At 43.0% G+C, this 15,145-nt stretch overlaps 1 protein-coding gene across 16 annotated transcripts in view; it reads right to left on the minus strand.

The window, feature by feature from the left end:
* Positions 1-15,145, minus strand: part of FMNL2 (formin like 2) — a 321,014-nt gene that overhangs the window by 103,950 nt on the left and 201,919 nt on the right. For all 16 annotated transcript variants that reach the window (XM_059167316.1, XM_059167319.1, XM_059167317.1 and 13 more), the window contains exons 3-4: positions 10,379-10,459; positions 5,095-5,171 (exon numbers count right to left, since the gene is read on the minus strand). In XM_059167316.1, the coding sequence (XP_059023299.1) occupies positions 5,095-5,171; positions 10,379-10,459 (158 nt within the window). The remainder of the gene's footprint in view (positions 1-5,094; positions 5,172-10,378; positions 10,460-15,145) is intronic.

Raw genomic sequence — 15,145 nt, forward strand, 5'->3', positions numbered from 1 at the left:
CTAGGACCACAGTTGTCTCCAGGAAAAGCACCTGTGCAGTTGTTTGAGTCACAGACTGAACTAGCTGTTGTTTTTTACATGAAATGTAAAATGACTAACAACTGTGGTTATTCTGTCTTGGGTGTTTGACAGACATTTTCTCAAAAGTGAATGAAGTGAGCCTGCCATCTCAAGGAAAAGAGCTGATGGCATTTGTTGTCCATGATAAAATTCGAGGTTTCCACCAAAAAAAGGAATATTTTGGAACACTTGTATTGACCACAAGCTTGACAACTTCCTGGTACTTAAAGTATATTCAGATGAGACTGGTAATTATTAACAAATGCGACTGTTTTTATATTGTAGAATAAAATGTCTCCATTTTTTAAAGATCGGTATAACCCAGTGAAACAACATTTTTCAGAAGACCAATTCATGATGCTACTCAAAATTACACCTGGGTAGAAAGACCTATTCAATTTTCAAAACAGCACAGTGAATTTTAATTTAACAAAGTACAAAAGCTCACTGATAGCATTTCAGATCCCACGTTGCAAGGAACTCTAATTACTGCTCCTTGGAGAATGGTATATTATCAAAGAAGAATATCCACAAATATCAGAAATGTTTATTTAAAAACTACTTTTTTCAGGGCGCCTGGGTGGCTCAGTGGGTTATGCCTCTGTCTTCAGCTCAGGTCATGATCCCAGCGTCCTGGGATCGAGTCCCGCATTGGGCTCTCTGCTCAGTGGGGAGCCTGCTTCCCCCCGCCCCTCTCTCTGCCTGCCTCTCTGCCTACTTGTGATCTCTGTCAAAAAAATAAATAAAATCTTAAAAAAAAAAAAAAAAACAACACTACTTTTTTCAAGTGACATATGTGTGTAAGGCCAGGTTTTCCTCATACATATGTTTGCATACAATACAACATATTACAACAAATCAAATGCAGACAAAGAAATCTGAATCCAGCCGCTTTCTATTAACCAGATATTAAAGAGATTTGTAAAAATGTAAATCAGTCCCATCCTTGTCACTAATTTTTCCTTCTTGCTTTGGAAAATAGTTATTTTTCACCAAATATGTTGTCCATGCTATGTTTACCATTTTGTATTTATATATGTATATTATTTACCTTAAAATAAATACTAAATTCGACTGAATAAGCAAAATTAACATTTATCGGTTTAAATTTCCAATATGGTAAACATTAAGAGAAAAAAACTCCATATAAACAAAAGCATATTAGGGTTCAAAATAATTTAAGAGAGTTAAGGCATCCTAAATCAAAAAAATTTAATAACTTCCAGTGTAGATAACATCGGAACGTATCTAAGTTCAAATCTCAGTCCTTCTTGGTTACGGGGACTGGAGCAAGATAATTAATAAGTGATTCAGTTTCCTCATCTATAAAACAGGCTCAGAGGTTAAGGCCAATAATAAGATTTTTGTAAGAAATAACACACTGAACATGTTTAATAAATGATAAGATAGCAATCTTGAGGATTTCAAAGACTCGACAACTAAGAATGAATTAATTATAGGGTCGCTTGATATGCTCATCCCCCAGACATGTTGTATACCCGTTAAAACCAGCCTTACTCCTCTCTTCTCTTTTGGCCTGGCCCAGCCAGAATTGGGTCACCAAGACACCAGGAAATGCAGGAGGGAAGACAGACCTTCTCTGAGAGTTTCCGGGTTCCTTCGCCTTTGTACAAACCTTGTCCCTGCCAGCTGGCACACTGCTCCCACAACCTCAGGCCCATTCTTTCAGCTCCAGTGAGATAAAGTGAAATGAGCATCTTTCAGAACTTCTATGTTCTCCCACTCAGCATGAAAAGCAATTTTCTATCATAATGGAGAGCTCTATTTAAAATAGAGTACCTCCAAGGAGAGAGAAGCTATACCTCAGTGCCATGGAATAAAGCCCATAAACCTATCCAGCTCACCACCATCCCCACCCCTTGACTCTTATCATCCTGACATCCAAAATATCATGACATGTGCCCACTCACGCCGCAGAGCCAATGTGTTCTCACAGTGTGTGGCTCCTTTCAATGGTATTTTGAGTCATTTCAAGGGCTTGGATTAGTCGTCATCTAATTCTTCTCTATTATTATAGTTCCTAAGGGTAAATGAATAAGATTTTTTCGAGTCCAATTCTCATTTCAATTTGGCTCAAAGAAAATTAATTTTCTTTCTTAGAAGATTGCTCCATTTACAGAGTTTTCGGCTTATATCAAAACTCAGAACAGACCCTTCACTTGACAAAGCTGTAGCCTGGAATGTTATCGCAGCAAAGCCCCAGACTTTAAACTTAAAACACAAGTGTGTGCCAAGAATAACTTCTTCAGGACAAGTAGATTTTTAAATGTAATTCTTCCTTTTCATTTCTGGGAATTGCGATCTCCTAGGTGTCAGGGTCATTTCAGAGAGAGAAAGTACAATCTCTGTATGGAATTCCTTAGAGATACATAATATTATTGATTAAATATTGCTTGCAACAAGCCTAACGACAGTTATCATATTTTGAGTTAATATTTGTATGAGACCCTATATAAGTTCTTTTATAAATTTATCTCATTTAACCTTGCAACATTTCTATTGGCAAATATCATTATCCTCATTTTATAGATGAGAAGTTAACTTAGGTCACACGGTAAATAAATACAAAGAATTTATGTACTTTAGCTAAGTGGCTTATTTAATAACTAATCAAGGGCATGGCAAAACCTGAACCAATGGGCACCCAATTACCATTCTAATACGGTACCTCAAGAGAGTACAATAAAGTCTATGAATCCCTTAGATAGCCCATTGCATTCCAAGAATTCCTCACTGTAGTAATTGATTATTTTCACACTACTGAATAATTCAGAAGATTTCCCTATCAAACGAGGTCAAGCGAGTTCATTTCCATCAGAATTAGAGTCCGGCACAGGCTTGGGTTTTCAGGACAGTAGAGACAGGTCCAAACCTTGGTGTGCATGGTTTCGTTTTGCACAAGGCTAGGCTAATAAGTGGTTGCATACAACCACACAAGGCACCTCCGTGAATGTTTCTGCAGCTAAAGCCAAAGCTTTCAGAAAGTCTCACACATAGGTGGTAGACAAAGGGAAAGTTCAGATGCTCAAGAAGAAAGAAATGTGAGAATCGTTCAACATGCCTACAGCATCCAAAACAGCACACCACTCCGATTGCTTACAGATTTGCACTGGCTCCCACCCAGCCACAGCTCTTCTACTCAGCCAACTCTGTATTGGAAATGACTGTCTTGCTTTGGTATTTGATGGTCAATTTCACGTTATTTCAGCAGTGCTTGAAGAAATGCTCATCGACAATTTGAGAAGCCCTGGCTGCAGCTCATTCCACCATTGTCGATCCCAAGTGCCAACAGTACGGGGTTGGACCTTACCAAATGGAATCTAGTTCCTGATCCCCAAATACGGGAAAGTATTTGTATTTCCCAAGCTTGGATGCCCAATTGTATTAAATCACCACGACTTTCACCCCCAGAAGACAAGCCTCATTGCTTTGATCCCAGAGTCCTGATTATCTTACTTACTTTCCAAGAAAGAGCTGCCAGATTAAACTACATAAGAAAAAGAACATAGCATTTTGAACCCCAGCACCTGGGCTGTACAGTCATGGACTTTGCAGGAGTCACTCACCCTCTCTGTTCCCGAATGCTTTTCATCTGTAAAATGAAGAACTAGGGAATCCTTAATTTCTCTTCTGGTTCTAAAGTCATGATTCTATGATCCACTGTTTGATAGCCCATTTTCTCAAACAAAGTGATTATCAACTTTAGAAATCAGTTCTTTTCCAAATACTTCATTCTCAAGATGACAGATGTATAGTTATCCTCTAGGAAATGAACGTTCTCACCCAAGCTTCATCATGTATCAATTAGCCTTGCAGATCCACAATTTTAAAAAGCTTATTCTGAAATCACTGTGGAAATTAACCATTTTATTGGCTTATACCTAAAATAGTCTTAAGTAGAAGTAAACTATTATTTATGTAGTATATATTTTTTTAAAGATTTTATTTATTTGACAGATCACAAGTAGGCAAAGAGACAGGCAGAGAGAGAGGAGGAAGCAGGCTCCCTGCTGAGCAGAGAGCTCAATGTGGGGCTCGATCCCAGGACCCTGAGATCATGACCTGAGCTGAAGGCAGAGGCTTAACCCACTGAGCCACCCAGGTGCCCCTGTAGTATATTTTTTAATGGAATAATCTATTAAACTATACCGTACCATACATGCAAAACTTCATTTCCAATAGATCTGCAAAAAATGTCACAGGAGAAAGTTCTGAAAGATCAAAAATCTACAGTCTTCCTGCCATTAAATTCAAAGAATCAAAATGCACAGAAGCTGAATAACTTGCTGAATGTCCGTCCAAGAGGTACTTTAGGAAGAACTAAAGCTACAAAGTAGGATCCCGGCATCCCACCACAGAGATAAGCCATGTTATTCTAAGGCACTGTACAATGATGCTGTTCTAGGAGTAAGGGAGCATATGCTCAAAGTTGTACTTGCTAGAAGCAAGCCACATAAAAAACTCTCAGTAATGCTTAGCATTGAGATTTCCCAAGCTTTACTTTCTAGAATGGATTTTACACTCCCAGTCCTAAAAACTTTGGAATGCAAGACGAAGAGACTCAGAACAACTCAGGGCAATGAAGGGTAGAAGGGGGCATCATCCCAGCTTCTCTTCCCTTCTGGAACTGAAGAAAGGACAATAAAGCAGCTTCAACGAACGAGCTCAGAGAACTTCTGTGACAGCCAAGAGACAGCCAGCATCTGAGTTCATTACCTGGTGGGAGCTCCCAGTTTGCCAGGAATGGTCACGCACCCAAGAGACCAAACACTATCACTGCATCCAAGCAAAGAATTTTAGGATTGTTATAAACAGCCCAAATCGAAGGCTGCTCTGCTTCTACGAACTTTTGCACAGTGAGCGATTCGAGCACCAACAAACGTTCCACCCATCTAAACCTCAGTCTCTTGACTTACAATGATTAGCAAGGAAGCTTAATTCTTTGGATACGATTCAGTCACTTTGTAAAGTGTCCAAAAGCCTTAAAGCCAAATGTGAAATGGGCACACTTACCCAATATGGTTGGTTCTTAAAGAAATTTCCAGTTCTCTTAGCACTTGTGTGGATTCTTGAACACGCCGTCTGAATTTCTAGAATGCAAGAACACATATTCTCACAAAACCTTTTATCAACTGCTGTTAAGTGCCATTAGTAATAAGTTTACCCCAATATGAAAATATCTCTGCTTTTAAAGTGGGCTTCCCTCTAAGTGAAGTAAGTCAATCAGGGAAAGACAACATTATCGTACGCTCTCACTGATGAGGAACTGAAAAAACAAAACAGAGGATCATAGGGGAAGAGAGGAAAAAATAAAACAAGACAAAATCAGAGAGTGTGGCCAACCATAAGAGACTCTTAATCACAGGAAACAAACTGAGGGTTGCTGGAGGGGAGGCGTGTGGGGGAATATGGTAACCGGGTGACAGACACTAAGGAAGGCATACGATGTAATGAGCCCTGGGTGTTTTATAAGACTGATGAATCACTGACCTCTATTCTGAAACCAATAATACATTGTATGTTAATTAACTGACTTTAAAGGAAAAAAATGCTAAAATAAAAAATAAATAAATAAAGTGGGCTTCTCTCACCTTTCTTTTTGCAAAGGACACAAATTGTTTTATCATGAAAGTCAGCTTATGAGAAAGGACCGGGAAAATTTTCTTATTTCATGTACTAGGTGTCTTTGAGTAAGTAGGCTACTTCTCCCTTCTCTACAATAATATTCACAAATATGCCCAAGTGTTGGGGGTCCCTGAAACTCCCCCCGCCCTAATTTCAATGATTTGTAAAGACTCCCTCCTAGGACTTGGCCTATAGTTGTTCTTATAGCTAAGACTTATTACAACAGAAACATACAAGGTACAATCAACAAAGGGAAAGGTGCATGGGCTGAAGTCCAGAAGAAACCAAATAAAAGCTTGCAGCAGTCTTCTCCCAGAGGAATCACAAATGATAGTATCTGTGAAATGGGTCCACCAGGAAAGCTCACCAGGGACTCAGTGCCCAGAGTTTTTACGGGAGTCTGGACACTTCAGCATCCTCTGCCTAGCACATACCAGAAGTCCAGACTCCCTCAAGCAAAAAGGCCTTCAGCACGCACCGTATTGTTGGCACAGTGAATCATTCTTATCAAGAAAGTTATGAACTCTCCTGAAATGCAAGTCCCCAGCTGCCAACCAAGAGCCAGCCACTCTGGGAAGCTGATCTTTCTAAGGTAGCCATCTCAGGACTGCTATGTTAATTATTTTCTGCAAAACCTAACATTTCCCAAGAATAAGCATTCAGAGTTACCTTTGCCCAGGTGCCCTCATTTGGAAGGTCCCTCCTACTTTGGCAATGCCCTTCCTCATTCCTTGGCCCATCAAAATCCCACAAATCCTTCCAGAACTCCCTCAGGCCATTCTTTCTTCAACAAACCCCACTCCAGCAGTAAATGTATGCTTCTCTATCCTCTCAACTCTAAACGATTTCCACATATCACTGGGTCAGGATGCACACGGGCTCTCTGGAACACAATTTCTTCCAGAAACATGTATTTATATTAACTGAACTTCTGGGCCACTCTGGAAGTAGGACATTTGATGGGCTGTGCCTTCTAGGAAGAGTTCCATGTTTTCTGTGCTAAGAATTCAAACCACCTGCATATTACATGGTCTTCCAAAAAAAGGCTGTGGGAATTCTAGCTCAGGATGTTAGGGACCCTTCTCTGCTGCCACAATTCCAGTGGATAGAGAGTCCTCCAGGTCCAAAGATGAAGGCATCCAAGGACAAGGAGGAAGGGAGGAAGGCTGGAAAAGCAGGATGTGGGGTGGGGAGAGCCAGGCAGTCCCTGGTGTCCAGATGAAGACTGGGACCCCGCTCAGCATGGGGGGGTCCTGTCACCCTCTTCTCCTCTCCCCGCAAATGCTCCTTACTAAGGCCCCAAGGAAGCCAACAGTCTCACAGTTTCCACCTGGCTGCCATTCTTAAGGAACTCCAAAGACCTTCTCGGTTGTTAGAATCCAGGTATAGTCAGATACATGAAATTAAAGCATCCCCAATGCAATGAAAAAAAGAGCCACACCCCTCCTCTTTCATGTATCCTTTGGAGGGACACCCGACTGTCCCCTGGAGAGCTTTCCAGCAGCGAGGACTGCTGATGAGGCAGAGTGTCTGGCCACAGAGCTGAGGAAACCACTTCCAAGGTGCAGGATGTCAGACGGCCTGCCCTTGTGACCTTGAGAAAGCAGCTCAGCATTCCCAGCTCTGCCTCCTACCCAGTTCTGACTGGTTCCTGGTGACCTTCATGGGTCCTCAGGGGGAAGGTCACCACGAGCCACAAAAGCACCCAGCATAGCACTAAGGACACAACAGCAAACCCAAAAAGAATCCGCTGAACGACTAAAAGGCATGTATCAAAACAGAAGACCTCCACGGAAACACCAGGAGATACTGGGAATGACAACAGGAGCAGATAACACTTCTTGGGAGTCACTACACTTTTGCAACTGCGTGATAACAGATAAAACCAAAGGGACTCTGCCCCCGTGTTACATTCTCTCAGGAACTGGGCCACCGCCAGCGGGACTCGGGGCTATGGAGAAGCCTTGGCATCCACCTCGCTAACACATTAACAATGACTGCCAACGTTCTGCACTTTGACAACGTACTCGGCATGCTTCGAAACACCGCAAAGACAGATCACATGCCTGTGGGGAGCTGCGACAAGGAGCAGGTACCACCACTGAGCCGTGTGCACCGGTCCCCTGGCCCTGTCCCATAAAAGGCAGACCCAGGGATGAGCCCCAAAAAGGAGGCCCAGAGATCCCCACAATAGGTTTCATTTCACAACCGCAGGGCCTGCAGAACACACCCCCTCCTTTCTTCACGGTCCATATGCCGCCTTCTTGCACGCTAGGCCTGAGCACACCCTCCCAGGTCACAGACCAGCAGCCCCCGGTACTCAATGAGGCGACTGCTGTGGAAGAGTCCTGCTCAGAGAGATGGCTCATTTAGGCTCTTCCTTCCCTGCCCAGGTTTCCAGGGTTCCAGATTTAAAGCTATTTAGAAGAAAAGCTAAACAGAATATACTGAAGGATTTTTTTTTTAGAGGACAGCAAATCAAATATCCTCTATCCGGTGTGAACAAATGATAAATGAGTGAGGTATTCAAGGACTCCAGACACAGTGAGGGGAAGACGACTCAGCCCGGACAGGCTCTAGCTGAAAGTCTGGACTGGAAATCTTCCCTCTTCCCCACTGCACTATAGCTGAAAATTTTAAACCCATTCTAACTGCAAGCCTGCCTTATTCCAAGCAAAATTTCCTTTCTCTAGGCTTGAGCTGAACAGATCATTTCCTCCTGCCAGCTCCCAAAAGAAATCTTGCTCAAGCAGAGGTGGTTAATCCAACATCCATTTTTTCTTTCTTTTTTTTTTTTTTCTTCTCAATTGAACAACTGATCTTGAAAAGCAAGGCACAGACCGAACCAGGCCACTCAGATGAACAAACGCGGTCTGGGGCCAAGATTTCACAAGTGAAGGTCAGCCCAAACAGATATCCTTGTCTTTGTCCTTTATTAAGCTATTTGCAATGGAGCAAAACTAAGCAGCTTACTTGCCTTACATCCTTCGCCTCACTAAGGAATCATTGTTCCCGAAGGGAACCGGAACTGTGCCAGGAGAAAGCATCCCGTTCCCTCCAAGCATCTCCTTACAGCACTTAGGGATGGACTCTGAGAAGCCTTCTCGGGGAGTTTTCTTATTCTCCCCTTTCTCCTAAGAGTCTGTCAAATAGGGAGAGAATTATTCTACAGGGGTGGAACGCGCTGTGTATGAGAGGCGCACTCAGTCTGGACACAGACACCAGTGTTCCTGCCTTACTTAGCTTCCCAGGAGGGTACCGAAGGCCAGGGTCCAAGCCACCCAGCCCGAGGGTGTGCAAGCTGCAGGGATTTCTCGAAATATTTCTGAAGTAGAATCTTGCTGCTCCCTTAAAGCGGCACAGCCCCCAAAACCTCCTGTTTTTTCCGGGATTGTGTTTTGGGGGAGGGTGCCTTCGTTTGACCCTCTGTCAGCTGATGACCTTGAAGGCAGCTCTATCCTTGGGGAAGGAGGCGAGAAAGTGGTGAGTAAGAATTAGGCAACGGTCTCATTTTGGGGGCCAGACAGAAGCTCTTTAAAGCAAAGAAACATGTGTGAGCCATATTTGGGGGCGGGGGGAGCAGAGATCATTATACTTTGACAGGTACATTCTCAGAAGAGGCGGCGGCCTCACAGTCCGACGCCAAAGTCTACAGCCCGATGTCATCATCATCCCAGACGGTAATTCTTCTGCTGGTCCCGTGTCAGGCACAGAAACTTCCAAAAGGAAGGAATAGTTGTCCTCATTTACTTGATTATTTTTTTGGATGGGGGGTGGGGTGGGCAGTGAGTCAGGGGTGGAGGGCGCAGAGGGATATTTGGAGTAAAAGCAGAAGCTAAAGAAAAAGATTTAAAAAAAAATCACGAGAGCCCTGGAGACAGCGGGAAACTAGGAAAAGTACGCCTTTCTTCTCTCATGAGTCCCACCCCGAAACAACAGGGAATTCAGCTCTCGTTATTTCTGCTGCAGCCTGGAAAGCAGGAGTCGTGGGAGGTCAACCCCAAAACAAGTGCTCTCTGGTGAAGAGTGCCCGTACCCATCCTGAGCAAGGACAGATCGGTGCGGAGACAGCCCAGGACCGAGCCCAGCCTGCGGGGCTGTGCCAGGCTACATGCTTTACCACAAGGCATCGGTTTAAACCAATTGTGTGGCTGCACAAAGCACAGCCTGTTTGTAAAGGGAGAAAGTCAGTTGAGAAGGGAATTAGCTATTCTCTCCTTACCTTCTTGGGGCCGGGGGCAGGGTGAGGCCGGGGGAAGCGGCTAATAGCATCAACACAGGATGTGAGTGCACAGCTGGGATGACAAAGCCCCACTGATTTTTCAAGGCCTCTGGAAACGCACCAAGGCATGAAAGACAAGTATTCCCTTCGCTAAGGCTGCTTTTTCCAGGGGCCTGAACACCTCTGGGCTGGACTCACTGCCCTGTGTAATTGGAAATGGCAGTGACTCACGACCCATCAGAGGTACGTGACTCCCGTCTCAGGAAAGCACTCTCAAACACACCCCTGCACGAGAAGGATGGCTTTTCTTCTTTATTCCTCATGGTGTCTGTCTCCCGAGACTGGTTTCCTGGAGGTTCCCGCAGAGGCGACAGTGCAGAGGAAGGAAGGTCCCCTCCAGTGCACACTCACGAGGAAGTGGCAGCAGGAGTGAAAACAAATCCCTCTTACCTTCCTGGTTACAGCTGGGTCCAGATAGCCCTTGAGCTTTTGAATGTATGTATGGGGAGGATTCTTCACCTGGAATCGTTCCTGCAGGAAGCACAAAAGTAAAAAGCATGAGACTCACGGAGGCAAGAGCGTCGGCCACACTCCAACAGGTCAGTATGGCTGACCCACGGCTGATGCCCGTCCACCACAAGAGTGTGGCCCCACAGATGATCTTTATGTATCTGCACGGCTTGTGGAGGGTTTTGAACTTTTACAGTGAATGATACTATCCTCGTTTTGCAGAGGAGAAAAGCAAAGCTCCAAGAAATTCACCACCTCCCTAAGATGATGCAGTTAGTCGGCAGTACAAGTGGGTTTGTCAGCCCTGCTCTGGCTCTGTCCGCGGCCCATTTCAGCAGGTCTTCAGGCCACTGCATAGTCTACGGGCTGTCTCCAATGTGGGCAAATCCTTTTCTTGGGAATAGGAGTCTTCAAACATACCAAAACCTTCACTCAAACTGGGTAAAGACCGTTTGTTTAAAAAATCAGTAAAGAGTCTCCTGCTAAGAGACAAGTGAGCGTATGCGGTCTGCAGGAGTACCGATGCACGGATGCGATCATGAACGCGTACATGAGGCAATCCCAAAGCAGAAGACCCAAAGATGTTTTTAACAAAGGCACAGTCACTGAAATAAGCTTATGAAACCAGAAAATATACCCCAAGGTGAAATGGGAATGGAGATCTGGAGTGGGACCAGACAGTCTGCGTCACTAACAAGTCTTATGCTAAGGCTGTGCACGGAGGTGCCACACTTGGGAGAAACTCACACCCACATGTGTCAGCTTTCATAGACCACAATGTCCAAAGCAGCCTAAGAAGCAGTAGTAAAAAACTGGGTACATGCCCACAAACTATAAAATGGCTAAGTGCTCGTATTATGTTCATACAATGGTATGCCATATTTCGACGAAAACCAACAAACTGTACTACATGCTCCCATATGGACAGATCTTATAAACCTAATGTTGAGCCAGAACGAATGTGATTTCATTTCTATGGATTCACAGGATGGGCAAAATTAAACGTTAATGGTAGGGACACATACATAAGCTGTTTTATTTGCTGATACACACATATCTATCTAGGGAGTGGGGAAAGAGCGGTTTAGTATTAAAATGACAGGGGACTGAGGTGGGGGAAGGAAAATGCCCAGTGATCCCAACGGGCTCCAAGGTTCGATTTCTTCATCATGTGGTAGTCACACAGGCACTGGCTTTACCCTGCTTAGGATGCTCGTATTAGGTTTCACAACCTTTTCCAGACCTATGCTACCTTTCACACACATACAAGTTTAAATGAATCAGCTCTAAAAGGAAAAATTAAGATTCGTCATGACATCAAAACCATTCTTAGGGTCTCTTCTATCCACAACCTCAAAAGATGCTTTCCTAGTAATTCTAGTCTGATTATTGCTTATGCCACAGCGGAGTTTGGGAGTATTTTGCAACACTGAAAACTAGCCAACATGTTCAAGTATGTGTTTATCCTCTACAAATTTGTATTTCTCCAACACAGGGAACCACAACATCCTTCCTGGTCCACTCAGGTTTTGCTTGCTTACAGCTTTAGAAAGGCTGAAAAATCATCTCATTATTATAAAAAAGATCATCTTATTAGAGAAAACATGTTTTGCTTTTAAAATGCTTTAATAATAAAGGGACACACAGTAAGACACTTGTCCCTATTTTCCCTTTATTTAAAAATGATGAGGAATTTCATAGTACATAAACTGAATCTCAATAGAGCTATTAACAAAAAGATTAACATATTATTTCTAATTTTTTAAAGATTTCAATTATTTATTTGAGTAAGAGAGAAATGAGAGCATGAGCGGAGAAGCAAGAAGCAGCAGCAGGTTTCCTGCTGAGCAGGGAGACCAAGGCAGGGCTGACCCCAGGACCCTGGGATTGTGACCTCAGCCAAAGGCAGACCCTTAACTGACTGAGCCACCCACATGCCCCAGCATATTATTTCTAATTATTCCCCCAAATTTTGAAAGCAACTTCTAAATAACAATTCATAAATGTTTGACATTCCTAATGCTATCGAATGGTCTATGTATAAAGCTTCCCCCCACTTTTATTTTGAATCACCATGACTTCACTAAGGAACCAGATCGGATCCAACTGCCATAGAGCTTTAGCAATATCCCAGCTGAAGGTTAAAATAATCACAAAAAACTCCCAAAAAATGAACTGATAAGCTATCTAGAAGCCAGTTATTATTTCCAACCTTGTGCATGACAATAAGTAATGCCAGAGATATTAGAATATCAAGAAAACTTATATTTTTTAAAAGCATAATCCTATATTTAAAATTCCTATGACCAGGGTCACTATGACCACTCCAACTGTGCTCCCTTCCACGACAACAAACTTCTACCTCGTTAAGTTCCCTCACGCATGAAACTCAATGAATTTTTTTTTAAAAAGATTTTATTTATTTATTTGACAGAGAGAGAACATGAGAGGGGAGAAGGTCAGAGGGAGAAGCAGACTCCCTGCTGAGCATGGAGCCCGATATGAGACTTGATCCCAGGGCTCCGGGATCATGACCTGAGCCGAAGGCAGTCGTTTAACCAACTGAGCCACCCAGGCGCCCTGAAACTCACTGAATTTTAACTCTGGCTAACACAGTAGTTATTTGAGGACCTAAATTTGAATCTGTGGACTGTTGCTGAAAGATGCCTAACGATTGTTGTTAAGGCAATGTCTTCACAACAGAAGAGCTGTATTTATTATAATAACGAAATCTGGGGGCACCTGAGTGGCTCTGTTGTTTGAGCATCTAACTTGTTTTGGCTCAGGTCACAATCTCAGCGTGGTGAGATCGAGCCCCGTAACAGGCTCCATTCTGGAGCTGAAGATTCTGTCTCCTTCTCCCACTGTCTCCTCCCACTCACGTGACCCCACCTCAAAAAAATAAAGTAAAATAATGAAATCTGGTTGACTAGCATATATAATATGTTGGCATTCACACAATTAGTGAATCCCATTTTTGACCATCAACAAATGCATCTTTCTCCATTTCCTACTCAAGATTGTCATGACCCAGGGGGCTTTTTCAAATATAGACATTCATTGGTCCTTTAAGTACTTCCTTTTAACTATTCCCCTGAAATAATGGATGAAATCTACAATTCATACATACTTTTTCAAATGTGCTTACAAAAATTTGCTGCTGTTTTAGTCACATTTTTCACTTGTCTGAATAATACACTAACGTATTTCCACAAACAGAACGTGAAGAAGCCTGATGCTTCACAACACAGTAAGTCTACGTTATATCTACTCTCAGAAAACTCAGCTTACATCCAGGGCTTTAAGTAAAACTGGTATGGAGAAAGAATACAAAAGATCCAGTCACTTCCCTAAAACTTGGGGCTGTTCGTCTAACCTCAAAAGGAGCTACTGTTTATAAATTCAGCATCTGGCTCATCAAAACTTTTCTTTCTCTGTCTTCAATACGGCCATTTGGACAACAGAAACATTTGGGAGAGTACACTGGAGAATGTCAGCACCTTGCCAAAACACATTTACTCTAAAGGACTTTGGAAGGATTACTGGCATATTTATTTAAATTAACAATTTCTTCTTCTCTATTAGAATTTTAGACTTTGCATTGAAACTCGTAAATGCCTTGGGATGACAGTTTTCCATTATCCTCACTTCTCGATCGGCTAGATCCCACAGGTTGTTTTCATAACCAGTTACGTGTTTGCTCAACATCACAGATGTGAGTAGCTTAATTAAATGAAGTCGTCTACTTGAGTCCCATTATCTAGAAGAATTATTCTTAGGGATAAAAAATATGCTCTAAATAACATGGTGACTTGTCAATGTGAATTTATATCATTTGGAAGAACTTGTGACATACAAATTTCTTCTAAACGTCTCCTCATTCAGCATCTCATCACCCTGCCCTCTTGGCATTTATCTCTCTTTAATTTTTTTAAAGATTTGTTTTTGTGAGAGAGAGAGAGAAAGAGAGAGCAAGTGAGCAAGCATGAGTTGGGGAGGAGGGGCGGAGGGAGAAGCAGACCCTCACCAAATGGGAAGCCTGATGCGGGACTCAATCCCAGAACCCTGGGATCATGATCTGAACTGAAGGCAGATGCTTAACTGACTGAGCCACCCAGGCGCCCCTGCCATATATCTCTTTGTGCGATCAAACTTTCCTCATGGCATGTTTCTGGATGGAAATGACAATCGCTCTGGGGTTTTTAACCCTTCTCCATAAACATTCAAAGCAAAGAGCCTCAAGTGACTTCTTCATATTCAGGACACTAAGCCACAAACTGCACTGGGTTAGGTATAGGAGGGAAAAAAATCTAGGATCACGGACTCTTTTTTCTCAAGGAAAGGCAACTGCCACATGCAGCACCTCATCTGGATGTGTCTGTAGTCTTGGAAGCTTGACTACCCTACATATTGACCTCGCCTCCACGTGGACCCGTGAGAGCTTGTTTGGAGGCTTCGGCAAGGGAGTGCAGCCACCATAAGCCCCTCATGGAAGAAAGGTACTCCTTTCTTCCTCTATCAGGGAAGGCCCTCCTCTTAGAGAACACAACTTATGGAGGGACACATGAGGTAAATGTAAGGGATCAATGGAGTGACCAAGTCACCCTCCCAATCAATAATCAGAGAATCTTCATTAAGCTGCTATGTCAATTGCCAGTATTTCATTTTAATGAATTAGACACTTAGCAGTTAATTTCTCTAGTAATG

Source organism: Mustela lutreola, chromosome 3 (genome assembly GCF_030435805.1).
Source record: "Mustela lutreola isolate mMusLut2 chromosome 3, mMusLut2.pri, whole genome shotgun sequence".
NCBI lineage: Eukaryota > Metazoa > Chordata > Mammalia > Carnivora > Mustelidae > Mustela > Mustela lutreola.